Raw genomic sequence first — 17,954 nt, forward strand, 5'->3', positions numbered from 1 at the left:
CCTCTCAGCCACTCAGGGCTTGACCAACTGGTCTCAGGTCCTGGGAAAATCCTCCCCCTAACCCCCACCGACAAAAGGTCCAGATAGGCCCTTGAACTTCCTCAGGGTGAAGTGGAGCCACAGCCCAAGTCACTTCCCTTTTTGAGGCCGGGTTGCTCATCTAGTGCAGAGGGCAGTGGTGGTTTTGTCATTTTCTAGTAATTGCAGCTCAGTTTTCCTTTGGAGAACTATCTCCCCATTGTCAGTCCATATTTTGAGTGAAAGAGATTCCACTCCTGGCACTAATTTCTATATTAGTGAGGACTCTCAGCGGTAACTGATAAATATCCCACCCAAACGGGTTTAAGCAAAAACAAAACATAAACCAGAAATCAAACCCACCGTGGATAATTAACCCTCTTAATGGAACAGCCCAGGGGTTGCTCCTTGAATTGCTGGATTCAGGTTGTTTATCTAAGTTCCGTTTATCCCTGATTACGAAGGGGGCAGCGGAGGCTCATGGAGACACTGATTTGACCAAGTCAAAAGAGCCAGTAAAAGCGAAAGGAGGGGCTTCCCTAGTGGCGCAGTGGTCAAGAATCCACCTGCCAATGCAGGGGGCATGGGTTCGAGCCCTGGTCTAGGAAGATCCCACATGCCCCGTAGCAACTACGCCCGTGTGCCACAACTACTGAGCCTGCACTCTAGAGCTCATGAGCCACAACTAGCTCATGAGCCACAACTACTGACTGAGCCCGTGAGCCACAACTACTGAGCCCGCGCGCCTAGAGCTCGTGCTCCGCAACAAGAGAAGCCACCGCGGTGAGCAGCCCCCGCTCTCCGCAACTAAAGATAGCCCGTGGGCAGCAAGGAAGACTCAACGCAGCCAAAAATAAATAAATTTCTTAAAAAAAAAAGCAAAAGGAAATCCAGGTCCGCCTGACCCTAAAGCAGAGAACTCAGCCTAAACTGTCTCTCATTGGGGGTGCCTTGCTCTGAAGGAAAAACATTCACCCCCAAGGAGGCTGAGGTATTAATCCCAAGAGTAAAAGCCAGACAACCTAAAGGGCTGGGGCGGGGGGCGGGGGGCGGGGGGCGGGGGGGGGGAGGGGGGGGGTTGTGCTCAGGGGGTGGGGCCAGGGCCTGGGCGTGTTCAGAGCCAGAGGGGGCGGGGCGAGACCGGAGGGCGGCTAGGTAACTTTGGCGCCTGCGCAGAGACCCCGGACTCCAAAACTGCTCCCCCTCAAGCCTTGGCGGCAGCGGTAGCTCGCACGGACCGCTTTGGTTTCTTCGCTCCAGTGAGACGCCGGACTCGGCCATGAACCGGTGCGCTGAGGCGGCGGCGGTGGCGGCCTCCGGGCCCGGCGCGGGCGTCGGGAGCGCGGGGCTGCGGCCGCACATAGTGCCCCGCCAGGCGTCCTTCTTCCCGCCGCCCGTGCTCAACCCCTTCGTGCAGCGGACACGGCTGGGCGCGGCGAGGCGCATCCAGGTGCGGGGCGAGGGTCTGACAGGGGACACAGATTCAGGTGCGGGGCGAGGGTCTGACAGGGGACGCAGATTCAGGGGAGGGACGTGGGTCTGAGAGAGGAGGCAGTTTGAGGGGGGCTTGGGTCTGTCAGGGGAGGTTGTTGTCAGAGGGGAGTGCGGGTGTGAAGGGGAAGTGGCTGAGGAGGGCGTGAGTCTGGGAAGCGAGGCTCTGAGGAAGACAGGGATGTAGATCTGAGAGGGGAGGGCTTTTGAAGGGGCCATGAGTCTGCAGGGGACAGAGCTGCGGGACTGAGAAGTGAGGGCCCTTGGAGGATGGTCTGGGGGCGTGTGTGAGAAGAGAAGATGCAGAGAACATGTGGGCCTTGGAGGAAGGTCCTAAACAGGAGGAGGCTGAGCAGGCAGGCCATTGGCGGAGGAAACATTCCACGCTGAGAAGAGGGAATGACTCTGGGAGAACTTCGACTTGAGTCTGTGAAAGTTTAGTGGGACGTCGTCGTAGCACAGGAGAGTGGGTTTGGGGAAGTTTTTGCTTTGCCGCAGGGAAGGAGAGGAGTCAGTTTGGGATGGGAAGAGCAAGGGAGAAGGCAGAGAGCCCAGGGCTGGAATGAGAACAAGAAGAAAGGCTGGGATGATCGGGCTGAGCAGGGGCATCGAGGACGGGCAATCACAGTCTAAGAAAAGGGATAATATGGGGCAGCTGAAGGGATTCAAGAGTTTTTGGTCCTGAATCAGTTTTCACCCAAACACTTGTAGAAGTGTTCAAGGATGCGAAGCAGCCCAGACTTTCTTTCACTGTTAAAAACGGCTATATACAAAAAGGAAGTTTCCTGTCCTTTCCTTTTTCTTGTAAAACGCTGCATTTACCATTAGCACTTACACTCGCTCTTTGGACTTCCTGTTTGGTGAAGTTAGTGATCAGAGAACAAGATTGACTATGCAAGCTACGTTTGTCCTTTGTGTTCTGCATGGAAAAAATGGTTTTAATATTTTCCTGTCCATCTCACCCATTTATTTACTTTGGATTTGAAATAGTGTAATTTTTGCACGGCGTACTTGTGTGCCCTGAGACTGTTGTTCTCTACGATGGAAGCAGGTTAAGTGGTGGGCTAAGCAGCATGGGATGGTGGTTAGAATAATGGTAGATGGGTGTCTGGTTGAAGAAAGGTGTGAGAGAGGAAGATAGTGAATGTAGTAATACCTCTTTGTAAAGAAACTAAATGTTTAAAAATTTGATCTTCATGTCTTTAAATGGATAGATATTCCCTTTATATCTTAAAACTTCTGAAACACTTAATAAATACATTGACTATCGTTCAAGATTCCTTTTGGTCTGATTTAGTCGAATCGGTCATACTTAAATGAAAGTCATGTCTGTCTGTTTGGCTTCATGTTTTGGAGAGAGGCTCAAAGTGGCATATTTATAAGTATTTGTATTGTACCTGGAGTAAATTATTAAGTTTTTGAGGTTTTTTTTTTATTTAATAGCGTGCCTGCAACCATTTTGAGAACACTTTCAATTAACCCTGTAAGAGTTGTAGTATGATGGAAAGATCACTAGTCTTAGTCAGAAAACCTGCTCAGGCCCTGCCATTTATTAGTTGTGTGACTTTGGCCAAGTCACTTAACCTCCCTGAACTTCACTTTCCTCATCTATTAAATTGGAATAATAATACATGGAAGAGGGATTAAAATTTAAGTGAGATAATGTGTGAAAGAATCTGGTATTGTTTGCTGATCTTAATATTGATAGTTATGCTATTTGTTATCTACAATTGTATACTGCACTTAAAATTTACCACTTGGATTGGATAGAAATGAATATAGTCTCAATATTTTTTTAAAAATTAAAAATGCATGTAGACCAGAGATTCCAAAGTAGTTTCAATGGCTTGAACAGTCTGGGTAAAAGGAAAATTTAAATAGACATGATTGAAAAACAATGTTGTCTGTATTATCCAGTTTAAAAGATTGATATACTTGCATTTAAGTATGATTCGATATGATTAAATCAGACTAAATTTAATCTTAAATGATGATCAATGTCTTGCTTAAGGACTACCAGGTGTGACTTTTGCGTCTCATTATAGGGCTTAGCTTTACTGCTCCCCTTCTCTTTTTTGACCGTTTAAGGGTCTGCTACATAGTGGCATATAAAAAATTAGCCTTGCTTCTGTTTCCTCGATAGAATATAGAATTAAAATGAGTGTTTGGTTGTAATTGTGGGGTCATTTACCATACCAAAAATATTTGTTGGTTGCCTACTATGTGCCAGGCACACTGTTAATCCCTGGAGACATAGCAATGAACAAGAGAAATAAGGACTCTGCCTATTTAAAGCTTATATTTCACTGAAAAAGTTAAACAAGCAAGTACAGAAATATATAATTCCATGTTTTAGTAAGTGCTATGAAGAAAGTCCAGAGAAGAAAATAATCCCAACAGAGTGTTGAAAGAAGGCCTTCCTACAGAGATGACATATTACCAAATGGCAATATAATGGGTAATCCTCTTAATTCGACAGTTACTCAGAATTGATTTTGTCATCTTAATAATGTTTAAAGATTAAAATTTTAAATCAACTTTGTGTATATACTAGCAGCAAACAATTGCAAAATGAAATTAAATAATCTCATAATAGCAATAAAATAACATTAAATACGAAGGAATATATTAACCAAAAGCATGCAAGACCACTACAATGAAAACAACAAAACACCGTTGTGAGAAATTAATGAAGATTTACGTAAAATGAAGAGATATACCATGTTTATAAGTTTGAAGAATCGACATTATTAAGATGATAATTCCTCCCAAATTGATCTATAGATTCATTGAAATCTCAACAAAAATCCCAACAGGCTTTTTGTTTGTGTGGAAACTGACTAATTCTGAAATTTATGTGGAAATGCAAAGGATCTATATTAGCCCAAAAAAAGCTTGAAAAAGAAAAAGTTGGAGGACACACACTACCTTATGTCAAGAATTACTACAAAGCTACGGCAATTAAGAGAGTAGGGTAGTATCGACAGAAGGACAGATGAATAGATCAATTGAACAGAATAGAGAGCCCACATGTATGTTCAATTGATTTTTGACAAAGTTGCCAAGAAAATTTATCAGGGAATGTCAAGTCTTTTCAAAAATTGGTTCTGGGGAATTCCCTGGTGGTCCAGTGGTTAGGACTCGGCGCTTTCATTGCTGGGGCCAGGGTTCAATCCCTGGTTGGGGAACTAAGATCCCGCAAGCTGCAGCGCAGCCAAAAAAAAAAGGAGGGGGGATGGAATTGGTTCTGGAACAACTAGATAAATCTATGGATAAAAATGAAACTTGATCCCTTCTGCACACTACACAGAAAGTAATTTAAGATGGATCATAGTCTTGAACATAAAAGCAAAACTCATATATCTTCTAGAAGAAGAAGAAAATATAAAATATCTTCATGATCTGGAGATAGGTAAAGATTTCTTAGAAAGGATGCAGAAGAGAACTAAACAGAAAATAAAAATTGATAAATTAGTCTTCATCAGAATTAAAATTCTTCTCATCAAAGGATACCATTAAGAAAATGAAAAGGCGGACTTCCCTGGTGGCTCAGTGGTTAAGAATCTGCCTGCCAGTGCAGGAGACACGGATTCGAGCCCTGGTCCGGGAAGATCCCACATGCCGTGGAGCAACTAAACCCGTGTGCCACAACTACTGAGCCTGCACTCTAGAGCCCGTGAGCCACAACTACTGAGCCAGTGTGCCACAACTACTGAAGCCCGCACACCTAGAGCCCGTGCTCCGCAACAAAGAGAAGCCACCACAGTGAGAAGCCCGGGTACCACAATGAAGAGTAGCCCCGGCTCACCGCAACTAGAGAAAGCCCACACGCAGCAACAAAGACCTAACACAGACAAAAATAAATAAATTAAATTTTTAAAAAAAACAAACAAATAAAGAAAATGAAAAGGCAAGCCATGGAATGGGAGAAAATATTTTCAATACATGTATTGAAAAAGGGCTTGTAAACAGAACATATAAAGAACTCCTACAAATTGATAAGGAAAGGACTAACTACCCAATAAAAATGGGCTAAAAACTCGAACAGACAGTTAGGTTAAAGGGATGACCAATAAGCACATGAAAAAATGTGCTCACCATCATTGTTCATCAAGGAAATATGAATTAAAACCACAATGAGATATCATTTTACACCCACTAGAATGGCTACAAAGACTGACAACACTGAATGTTGATGAGGATGTGAAGCAACAGGAAATTTCATACTTTGTTGGTGGAGATATAAAATGATACAACTACTTTGGAAAACAGTTTGTCATATCCTGGCCCAACAATTTCACTCCCCTTGAAATGAAAATGTGTGGCCACATAGAGACTCAAACATTAATGTTTACTCATAATAGCTAAAAACTTATAATAGGCTAAATGTCCCTGAACAGATTAATGGATAGATTAAATGTGATATGTTCATACAATGGAATATTACTCTGCAATTAAAAAGACTGTACTACTGATACATATGACAACATGGTTGAATCTCAGAAATATGAAGTGAAAGAAGCCAGACATCAAAGAGTACATACTGTATGGTTTCATTTATATGAAAATATAGAACAGGCAAAAATTATAGTGAAAGAAAGACTGACTGTCAGTGGTTGCTATACACTGAGGATATATTGACTGCAAAGAGGCACAAGGGAACTTTTCTGGGTGATGGAAATGATCTATATCTTGATTATAGTGGTGTCTGCATAGGGTTATGCATTTGAAAACCTCATACTTAAAATAGGTACATTTTATTTTATGTAAATTATGCCTTAGTAAAATTGATTTTTATAAAAGACTACAAACACCAAATGTCAGCAAGGATGTACAGTAACTGAAATTCTCATACACTACCAGTGACACTTTAAAATGATACAGCCACTTTGGAAAATTGTTTGGCCAGTTTCTTATAAAGTTAAACTACATCTATGACCCAGCAATTCCACTCCTAGGTATTTACCTATGAGAAACAAAAACAACTATTCCCAAAAAGGCTTGTAGAAGAATGTTTGTAGTGGCTGTACATAATAGCCCACAACTGGAAACAGCCCAAATGTTCATCAGCAGGAGAATAGACAGATTGTCATGTGGTCATATAGTGGAATAATACTCTGCAGTCAGAAAGAATGACTTACTGACATCGAAAGCAACATAGTTGAATTTAAAAAACATTATGTTAAGTGGAAGAAGTGAGACACACAAGAATGCATAATGTATGGTTCCATTTATATGACACTCAAGAACATGCAAAACTAATAATATATGATGATAAACATCCAGCATTGGTTGCCTAAGAGGATAAGGATTGACTGAAAGAGATATGAGGCAACTTTCTGAGTGGGAGATGTGTTCTGTATCTTGATTGAGGTGATGTTTACAAGAGTACACATTTATCAAAACTCATTGAATTATACAGTTAAGATCTGTATATTTCCTTGTATGTAATTTTTAATTCAGTCATACACATGTACACAAATAATTTGATAGAGATCTGATACCTACAATATTTTTGGCATTTCTCGTAAATTATTTAATGATGCTCAGATTCACATTATGGGCCAATAGAGACAAGAAGGGCAGCACTGTTTGAGTAGTGTAATTGGCTAAAAAAAAAGAAGACAATTTGTGATGTATAAGGATAGTTTATTTCACTTGAAAGGCATTATGGGATAGGATTAAGAGCAAGAGCTTTATAACCACATTGGTTTCAAATCCTGGTTCTGCCACTTACTGTGTGATCTTAAGCAGTTTAACTTAATTCCCTCTGTGCCACTCCTTTCTTGTATGTAAAACAGCTTAAGGTTGTAAGACTCAGATAAGTTACTACATGCCAAGTGCTTAGAGTGCCTGGTACATAGTTAAGCACTCAGTATTATTTGCTGTTCTTATTTATTTAGTTTTTATTCTTATTCTTGTTTAGTTTTTATTATTTTTTGTATTTCCTCCCCCATCTCCTTATTGTTAGTTATAAAGGACTGGCAGGTATATAAAATAATACATTTACTTCTTCACACTCTCATGCCTTTATTAATATTCATCCTACTTATAGCTCTCAAGAAGCTATTTCCCCCCTCTTACCTTGCCAGCTTCTGCTTGCTTCTTAAAGCAAGACGTTTCAGCTTCAACTCCTCCAGGAAGCTTTCCCTGACTACTAAGCCCAACAAACCTTTTCTTTGTTCCCCCAGCAGCCCCTATTCACATTCATTGATATACAGATCAGGTAGTACTTGGTTTTCTTCCCTGTTTCTTTTGCTGCTTTGTAGGCTTTGTGAGGTCAGATACAATGTCTTATTTTCTTTGTGCTTAGATCCTTGTTTGGTATAGGGTAATGCCCAATTCATCTTTGAGTGAATGCATGAATAGCATAAGATTTTCCTCTTATGTATTTCTGTTTGATAACTACAGCATTAAAATAATGTCATCTATTTTTTTAATCAACTTTGATTTCAGATTTTCTTTCTTGGAATTATCCTGCTTCCAATTCGTGCCCTGTTGCTTGCATTAATTTTATTACTGGCGTGGCCATTTGCTGCAATTTCAACAGCATGCTGTCCTGAAAAGCTGACCCACCCAATAACTGGTTGGAAGAGGTAAGAAATAACTATGTCTAAATATTAGGAAAATCAAGATAAAGAAGAGTTTGTCAAAGTTTAGTCAGTGATCAACAATTATGACTCTGAATATAGAATATTTTGGAATATAGTTGTTACAGTCTATGTCACTAAAACTAAAAAATAGGAGGTATGGAAATTTTGTGAAAGGATGAGCTCTTTATCTTTAAATAAATAGAGATCTCAACTCTAAACTACAGGGCAAGGAGAGATAGGTCATTTCCCTGTGCCCTCTGGAAAAGTTCTTTGGTTTTCTGCGTCTCACTTCTCCTTACCGTGAAATTAAAGTTAGAGAAATTTCCTCAGGATTTAGTTGCTTAATAGTGCCTCACTATATTATTATATGAATTTTGAGAGAATTCTATAGGAAGCCCATTTTTTAAAACTCCCACTGGATGTCTTATGGGAGACATTTTTCATGCAAAGCTATAATGCTTATTCACATACTGAGATGTCTGTCATGTGTTTGCACTTCTAGGGCTATTTTTTTGTTTCTCTACTCAACTGAGTTTATCAAGGACAGAGACTGGATCTTACTTGTCTTGTGTGTCCAACACAATTCCTGGCACAATTTGATGAATTAACTAATCTTTAATGACAGATTCTTTTTAAAGAGTAAACAATTCAATTTCTGGAATTGAAATTTCTTTGTTCCAGAGAAGTGAGATGGTAAATTTACTTCTTAAGATTCTTGATGATGTCTAAGGGCTATAATGATATAGGTAATAAGGCTTACTTTTAAAATTTTATTCCTAAAATAATTCTGAGGACAATTTCCGCATGCCGGTTCTAAAAGTGTTTTGGGAAGTAGCAGCATCCTTGTTACACAAATATAGATTTCCAAAGTGACTCCTTTGAAGGACAGTACTGATCTGGATTTCTCAGTGGTGGATGCATGTTGAAGATTCATTCTTATTACTTTATAGTCACAGAATAAAGGAGCCACTTATTAGCCACATGGCCTTGGTAAAATTACTTCTCTGGGACTCAGTTTTCATGTCTGTAAAATGGGGATAATAGTAAATGCTATCTATTTCATAAAATTGGGCTAAGGATTAAAGAAATTAATATGCATAAATTACTTAGAACAGTGCCTGGCAGAAAGAGCTCCACTGAAGTGTTAGCTATTCTTCTTAGCTCACGTTTTAAAATGAAGTGCTCCAGCTTGTCTTGGTTTTTGCATTGTGCTTTAGAGTAAAACCCTGCTGTTAGCTGCAGTTGGCAAAGCTAATTATGTCTTTTTTTGTATTTATTTCCAAAGGAAAATTAATCAGCCAGTCTTGAAGTTTCTAGGCCGTGCCATGTTCTTTTCAATGGGATTTATAGTTACCGTGAAAGGCAAGATTGCAAGTCCTGTGGAAGCACCAATTTTTGTTGTTGCCCCTCATTCAACGTTCTTTGATGGAATTGCCTGTGTTGTGGCTGGGTTACCTTCTATAGTATCTCGACATGAGAATATGCAGGTGCCTCTGATTGGCAGTAAGTACTTTATAAGATAACAGAGATAAAATATTTTCACGCTCATGCTTTCAATTTAGAAAATCATGTATAGTTCATTGGTAGGCTTTTTTAAAACTTTAAAATAATAAAACACTTCAAACATATTTCCTTGCTTTTAATGAGGTACTATATCACAAGAATGAATTTATGAAAAAAGATTAAAGACTTCCCTATCTGTACCCTTATCATTCTTTTTAAGTCTAAACTCTGTCACTGCACCATCACCTCTTTCTGCTCCTAAATATAGCCAAAAAGAACAGTTTTTAAATACCAAACATGGTAGATTTTTTGGAGAGAGAATTTAATCTAAGAATCTGTGAAAGCACTGGTTACATGCTATTTCAGTGAATTTCTCTTCAGGCTATTAGACTGATAAATAAATGCACTAAGTCTTTTCTCCTAACTCTGTTTTCTTCATTATTGCCCAGATAGATCTCCATGAGAGGCAAATGTGTAACTCTTTGAAAATTATGATGTGGAACAATTAACGCTTCCTGCCATAAAAAATAATGAAGCAAGTGAAATGTTTTTCCCACCAGATGCTTTGCTCTCTCCCCAGGGGATTAGTTTCCAAGTAACTGCTCCCAGTTGTCCCAAGGTTATTGCCAAGCATCAAGTGGTGAGAAAGTGCGTGTGAAAACTGCCTGATGTTGCCTTGGTACTCTGGAGAAATAATAGTAGTTCTTACAGCTTTGTCATTCATCTAAGAAAGACAGACTCTCTCTCTCTCTCTCTTTTTTTTTTTAAGGTAACCACCTTGCTTTGTGTAGTATGACATTTTCGCCAAAAGTTGTTTAGCAATAGTCTTTTGGTAAATTGAGGTTTATTTTGCATGTGCTAGGAAGCTACCTACTTAAAAGACTATTGCGCTGAAAATTTTAGTAAGATAATTAATAATTGCCTCCTACCCACGTATACTATGACTTCACATAATCAGTTTGCAGGATATTCCTGAAATAAAACAAGATAATCTTATAGTATATTCCAAATGTTTAATGTCAATTGAGGAAGAAGTCTTTTAGGGAGAAAACTGCATTTGCTTCTTTTCATATTCCTGCTGCTAACTTCTGTTAAATCAGTGAAATATTTTTAGGTCTAAATATCCACCTATCCTTTTGAAACTGGAAGCTAAGTTCTAATAAACTTTGAATTAGAGGGCTTTTTTAAGTTGTTCTCTTTGATTTGCTATCATTTTAATTTTCCATACAATTTGTTTTATGATTTGTCTGGTATCATTGCTGTAGTAGCTTTAGCCCCAAAAATGACTTAGTTGTGACTTTTCATTTGTTTTAAAGGAATATTGCAGGCTCTGCAACCAGTGTTGGTGTCCCGTGTAGATCCGGATTCTCGAAAAAACACAATAAATGAAATAATAAGGCGGGCCACATCAGGAGGGGAATGGCCCCAGGTAAAACACAGTAGATGTTTATTTAAATATATTGAAAGTTTATTTATTGTACACTTGTATACATACTCATTAGGATCCACAGATCCAATACTGGGGGACACCTTCTGCTAGACATCTAGAAGCAGAATAAATGAGTGAGGATTAAAAAGTCCTCTTCCCCATGAGATACTCTGTGGAATTAAATGTATCATTCTTTTTTATTCTCCAAACTCTTTGAACTGGTTTTTACTTTGTCTCATAAAAAGTAATTCTCTGCCTCTGAATTTATTTACCCTTTTAAAGATGAGATACTGAAGCTCAGTTATACTCAACAATATGTTGGGTTTCTTTTGAAAATGATTAAAATCTTAAGTTTATCTGAAGTATATTTAGATAGTCTTTTTAGTTCAGGGGCATCTCAGAATCACCTGCAGAACTTTTTCACATTTTACCATCCCACCACCTCCTTCCCCTGGAATGCTTTTTGAAGGTGTGGAAGGGGCAACATTTATTGCATAAATGGAACCTCATGGGTGATTCTGATAAGTACCCCTCTATCTTTGCCCAGGTGAAAACAAGTGATCTCTAGCAGAACTCATGGTCCTGAGGTGATCTGGCCACTCATGGTGATTTGTAGTTGTTAAAAGTACCAAGAGGCATATGACCAACCAGGAGGTTTTAGAAACCAAGGCATGTAAGGAATGATTTAAAAAGTCACTGGGAAGAAATGACATTCGGAATAAGGGTGTGATTTTGCTCTTGGCTCCAAGGAATGTATCTAGGACTTGTGGGTGAAAGTTAACAAGTAGGTAGATTTCAGTTCATTTTGCTCATCTCAGGTTTTCTGTCCAGAATTAGAATGGTCTGATTTGGAATCTCTTTCTGGAATGTTCAGGCATTGGCTAAGCAACCACTTGGGTGGGATTTTGTAAAAAGAATTCAAGCATTAGAGATGCTATATGACTTTTAATGCCCCATACAGTTCTTGAGATTTTATGATTTACTCTATATTAATTTATTGTTCATAGTATATAGAATATCCACTCCATGAATCATATTTGATATTGTATCTGATTGGGATAGGAAACCTGTTTTTTTTTTTAATTGGAGGATGGAACTGCACGTATTCACAATTTTTATTTTACAAATTACTTGTTATTGTGACAATTTAGCTTAATAATGTTTTCCTTCTCTAATTTTTATAAAATACCCATTACTAACTGCTGTTAGTGCAGGGATTTTCTTTTTTGTTTTATGTGCCTAGCAATTTACTCATTGCTAAATTCTAAAAGCTTCAGAAAAATGAAGCTGCCATGCTGTTCAGTTAATGAGGAACTGTACTGCATATCTTTTGCGTGGAAAACATAAAGAAGTATATTAAAAGCTAAAAACACCTCCTCAAAAAAGGACATTAAATTGTATTCCATATGTCAATGAATTGAAGTAAGCATAAAGCATATTGGAGGCATTTCCTCCTTTTTTCTCAGTACGTCCCAAAGCTATATGTTGTAAGAGGGAATATCATTTAATGGGAAAACTGAAACAAAGAAGTAGGAAATGATTTGGTTAAGGATGTACAGCAGTAGAAGAAAGCATTTAATATTGCCTAAAATGCACACAAATGCACGTGATTCAGGGTCTATATCTTCTTCGAAGCCTATTCAGATCATTAGCATCATCATTAAGAAACATTTACGTGTGTATTCTCTCTTCAAAGCTTTAATTCATTTTCTAGTTATCTTAATGGCCAGACTACACTTCTTTTAGAGCAAAACCGAATAATCAGATTCTAGCTTTCACTAGAATCAGGTGTTAGCCTTTTATTTTATTTTTGCCTTATAAAAATTGGCAACTATTTGCAAAGTCTTAAGAAAGCAAGTAAAGAGCTAATCTATTCATTAGACTGAAATATTAAATCTATTCCTTTTCTCCCAAGATACTAGTTTTCCCAGAAGGTACTTGTACTAATCGTTCCTGTTTGATTACTTTTAAACCAGGTGAGATCAATTAAATTATGTATTGTGACAAAGTAGTATGGAAGATTTCTCAATGATCTGATAATAAATATACAAACTAACTTGTCCGTTTGCTTGGAGCATTTCTTATTTTCTGATAAAATGTTTTTAATGATGTGGATCCACAGAACTCACTCCTTTACTTTCTCTTTTGGTATCATAACCCCTTCCTCCTCGGAATGTCCCGCGTGTGTGTGTGTGTGTGTGTGTGTGTGTGTGTGTGTGTGTGTGTGTGTGTGTGTGTGTGTGTTTGAGCAGAAACCACTAGCAGATTTTTCTTTTCCTCCAAAGATAGCCCTCACAGACACTTGGGGTCCTGTGTCATCAAGTTAGAAAACCTACTTCAATTATCATTATAATACCTTCAGTTCCTTCTAAGTTTCACTCCTTTTTAAAATATTATGAAGTTGTGAATTTTGTAGTAATTTGTAATTTCATATGTCATTTCATAGTAATTATTAATACTTTAAAATGTTTTTGTATTGGCTGCTAGAATGCTCAGAGCCAAAGTTAGAACTCACTTCTAGCAAGTGTGGTAGTTTAGGGCTCAAGCATTTGGTTTCAACTAGATTTTCTTCTCTTTATTTTCTCTTTGTCTTGGTTTCATCATTACTGTTTTTTTTTAATCCTGTTGAATAATAGGTATTTGGCAAATGAAAACAAATGGAGATATAAGTAATATTTTAAATGACTTAGGCATAACATTTAATATTTTGCTTATATAATTCTGAATTCAAAAATCTGTCATTTTGGCTAACACTAGGGATTTACTAATATTTAGCCAATAGTTTACATGTACTCTTAAAACATTTAACATATTTACATCATTTATTATTAATTTTTTAATTCACTGTAAAGCTTGTGTTCATATAAAGGGCATGTTATAAAATTTCACTATGTGGTTATAGGGGCCTTCATTCCAGGAGTTCCAGTGCAGCCCGTTCTCCTCAGATACCCGAACAAGCTGGTAAGCATCGTAGTTTACTATGGGAAGAATCTCAACATTCCAAACAGCACAAATTCTCTAGGACCCCTTTTGTTTGAATAAATAAAATAGATGAATAGATAAATGGTGGGAGCAGATGGGTAGACCCATTCTCCTTGCCACAATTTAGTTTTTAAAAATTTGCAAGATAGGCACATATTGTTTGATACCAATTTGACATATTGCTTTTGCTATTACTAAGCTATAGGAAGATATTTCCTTAGCTTCTACCCTGTAGTCACTGTGGTGGTATGGTTAAGTCTCAGATTCAGGGTCTCTTAGACTGGACTTGAGAAAACTCTCATAAATTTGTAGTTTTCATTAAGCCTAGAAGGAGAAACTTCTCCTGATTCAATGGTCATTACTGGTGGAGAAGGATTGACGTAGTAGATAAATTTGGAAGAGGCTTGGTGTTTTAATTACTGGCTCAGTACTTAGTAGCTGTGTGACACTTGGCAACTAGCTTAAATAAGAAAATATCTGAAAAGAACCTAACATCCTATAGAAAGTCCATGTGGGCTCAGGAAATACTCTTCTGCTGCAGCGAGGAGCATTGTCACCTTCTGGGTATTGACTGCGTCACCATTTTCCTAAAGAAAGTGGTTTCTTGGCAGGGGTAGGGATGTTCTGTTTCGGAGAGGAGCTTTCTTTACTAGAGAATTTACATTAAAAGGCAGGATGTAATTATTAATGATCTATGTCATTTAAGATTGAGTTCTTATTCAATGCAACTTTCTATCAGCAGCTGATTTCTCAACCTTGGACACCTGTAGTTAAAAAATTAAAATTCATCAAATTTTTACTCAGCATACTTCTACCTGTGGGTTTGCATTTGTCATTTACGCAAATTCTTTCACTGTGCACTACCTCACTACTGTAGTCTTTTCTCCAAAAGAAACTTTTTTTTTTGAGAACTGATGTATTCTGGTTTTTGTAAGCCAATTAATTATCCAGATATGTTCATATTAGGAGAAAAATAGTTAAGCATGCACAAGTTTTTTAAAAGATTCAAAGCAACTTAATTCCATAAAAAGATAGGTGGTTACATATGGAAGGCAGATTTTTGCCATGTAGATATGTGATCCAAGAATTTATAGATCAGTTCACTCTTGTTTAACAATAATAATATGCTTGTCTTACTTTTCACCATATTGCTTTTAATTCAGAAAGAAAGTATATTCAGTATCAAAATAAAATTTTTGTTTTATTTGGTGTTTTTTCTCTGAACTAACAGTTTAAATACTATTGTTATTCTAGGATACTGTGACATGGACATGGCAAGGATATACATTGTAAGTCGCTTGTATTATTATTAGTTTATATAAATTTTATTCGAGCGAAGAAAAAGAATTTGTTCTTTTTTTAAAAAAAAAAAAGCCTTATTTTTGTAGAAGTAAAGATTTCTAATCAGATCCTCAAGTCTTGTAACTGATAAGTTTCTGCAGAGAGCATAACTATCTTGCCCATTAAACCCCAGTGTCTGCCATGTGCAGAATTCTAGTTGTTTGTCAGGTTCTAATGGGTCTCAAGTGTTTATCTACCAATTCTTAAGAAACATTCCAGTGATCTCATTTGCATCCTACCTAGCTTACATTTTGTAGTTTCATTCCCATTGCAAATTTAGCATTATCTGGTGTCTCCATCTTTATTTTACTGTATTCGTTTAAACAGTCCAGAGCAGTTTAGTCATATGTCCTGAAATAGTTGTGATGTGTCTGATTTGAGTTGAGGAAATAGCTAACCAAGCTTTCACTTCCACTCTTGGATTTTAAGAGCCTAGGGATAAGCAGTTTCTATAAATGTTGAAGAGAAGAATACAGTTTCACTGTTAAGCTAGCTGAAGTGAAATAGACCTTTTAAAAAGAGCAGAACATGTAGAATCTTAACTTTCTCTCAGGAAGTTCTTTTGTTTAGCTCCCCTGCCTATTTACGTGCCTCCTTTGGTCCTTTACCTGCATGGAGAGTGTCGATATCCCTCTGTGTTCACCTCAAGGAACCTGGCTGGCTTTGGGTGGCAGAAGAGAAAAAAAAATAATAAACCTTCCCCAAACTTAAAAAAATTTTAAAAAGACAGCCTGTTTATATTTTGGATTTGAGGACTTTCCCAGGACTTATGAAGTGATGCCTCTTGATACTGTTATACACAGAGCTCAAATTATTGATGGATAGGTGACGATCACTTGGAAATATTTAAAAGAAATCATCATTTGCCTTCAAGTACATTGTAGACAATCCAAACAACTTCTGAAAATTAGATTTTTTTTTAACTACAACATACTTATTTTCTCCATTTTTCTGTGTTTGTAAGTTGCTTTGAAATGATACACTTAAATCAGAATAGATGGGCCAATTACATGTGTTAATAAACATTGATACGCATGAGACATTTATGTTCCTGTTATACTTCAGTCCCTGGTAGTTGAAGTTAAGTAAACAACACCAAAAATAAGGAACATAAATTGTAAAAGGTATCTAGACATTATGCCATCTTTAACCCTACAGGAAATCAGTCTATTCCCTTGGCTAGAATACATATTTCCTGTCATTACTAATTATGAATTCCTGGTTTTCAACTTCTATACAAGGGAAAAGTAGGAGAAACAAGTAGTATGAGAGCATTTTAGAAAAAGAAGTGCCTGAAAATTGAGGGGATAACATATTTATATTTCCAGAGGTGTGTCATCCTTGGGGCCTTTACAAGTTAAGTCCTCATAGAGATAGTGACTTTGGGTTCATTGTGACCTTTTTTGGTTTTGCAGCTGGGCTGGTGGATGTGAAGGTCAAATAGTAAGCTTTTCTGGAAGGGAGATCAGGGGTAAATAGAGTGATTGAGTTAATCTAGGCTCTAACCTGAGAAATGTGTGACAGAGGGGGAAAAATAGAATTCAGCAAAGAAAGAGAGGAAAAAAAGTATTTTCAGAGTTAAAGATTTCTTAGGATTTATAAACAAACACAAAATATTCTAAAGATACAACGTTGTTTTATCCAAGTGCCACATCATACTTATGTGTGGTAACCTCTTGTTTCCACCTTTATCTTCTGATCTTCATGTTATATTTAGCACTGTGTCTCTTACTTCTAAATCAGTTTTCTCAATTGCCCTGGCTCCGAGTACTACTCTGACTCAGGATCTAGGGAAGGGATTTTACACCAAAGCAGATGTCCTAGCGGAGAGGAGACTCAGGGACTAACCATCAAGAAGGGAAAGCCTTGGAAAAGCTGTTTTATGTTAGTCTAAGAAGTGTTGTTTGGTTTGTCTGTAGTGTGGACAAGTCAAGTTTAAAGAGATCTTGTGTGTGGTTTCATTTGTGTTTTTTTTTTTTTCTTTAACAGCATTCAGAATTTTCAGAACAAAATATGTATTCAAGTCATTGAATTCCAAAGCTCAATTTAAATCATTAAAGAACAATTTACTTAATGATAGATAATATGGATTGGCTTTGTGGCTTGGAGTTGATAGTAAAAGATTCTTTCCATTTCAAACAGAAGATATGAGAACTGACACATTAACAATTTATAATTAATTATGGAATTAATAAACCTGTTTCCTAAATTCCTTCTTTTAAGTAAATTCCTTGTTTAAATTCCTAAATTCCTTGTCTTAAGTAAGTTCCTTCAAGCAATTTTTACAGGTAAATCATATTTTAATTTCTTAATAGCAAAAAAAGCTTGGTTGGTTATTTTCTTAAACATGTAGTCTAATTTACCCTGCCTGACTTCTGGGTCATCCGTCTACATGAGGCGAAATAAAAATCCCATGGAAATCTTATCCAGAGAGTCTAAATATACACTGGAAAGCTGCAAGTAGGAACCATTTCAAAAATTATCTTGGAGAGGGTTGATTATAACCACTTTAAAGAAAGCCTTTGTCTAGCTTTACAATGAAATCTGAAACTTTTCAGAAAATTTCCCCATAGCTAAAACATTTATTAATAACTGGG

General features: G+C 37.5%; 1 protein-coding gene and 2 long non-coding RNA genes across 5 annotated transcripts in view; 2 read left to right on the forward strand and 1 right to left on the reverse strand.

The window, feature by feature from the left end:
• LOC309648414 overlaps positions 1–907 on the forward strand; it is a 186,278-nt gene extending 185,371 nt beyond the window's left edge. Inside the window, exon 2 of the long non-coding RNA XR_014256659.1 lies at positions 708–907. This is a non-coding gene — a long non-coding RNA (uncharacterized lncRNA). The remainder of the gene's footprint in view (positions 1–707) is intronic.
• LOC309648415 overlaps positions 1–7,958 on the reverse strand; it is an 11,101-nt gene extending 3,143 nt beyond the window's left edge. Inside the window, exon 1 of the long non-coding RNA XR_014256660.1 lies at positions 7,594–7,958. This is a non-coding gene — a long non-coding RNA (uncharacterized lncRNA). The remainder of the gene's footprint in view (positions 1–7,593) is intronic.
• The window catches only part of LPCAT2 (lysophosphatidylcholine acyltransferase 2), a 63,940-nt gene continuing 47,106 nt past the window's right edge, over positions 1,121–17,954 (forward strand). The window contains exons 1-7 of one of the 3 annotated variants that reach the window (XM_082436957.1): positions 1,121–1,468; positions 7,966–8,105; positions 9,388–9,605; positions 10,922–11,034; positions 12,950–13,010; positions 13,937–13,995; positions 15,271–15,305. In XM_082436957.1, coding sequence (XP_082293083.1) covers positions 1,298–1,468; positions 7,966–8,105; positions 9,388–9,605; positions 10,922–11,034; positions 12,950–13,010; positions 13,937–13,995; positions 15,271–15,305 — 797 coding nt within the window. In that variant the 5' untranslated portion in view covers positions 1,121–1,297. Of the gene's footprint in view, positions 1,469–7,965; positions 8,106–9,387; positions 9,606–10,921; positions 11,035–12,949; positions 13,011–13,936; positions 13,996–15,270; positions 15,306–17,954 lie in introns of those variants that run through there. The other 2 variants (XM_082436958.1, XM_082436959.1) reach the window with 2 other exon arrangements.

This window comes from Balaenoptera physalus (genome assembly GCF_965194825.1).
Source record: "Balaenoptera physalus genome assembly, chromosome: 19".
NCBI lineage: Eukaryota > Metazoa > Chordata > Mammalia > Artiodactyla > Balaenopteridae > Balaenoptera > Balaenoptera physalus.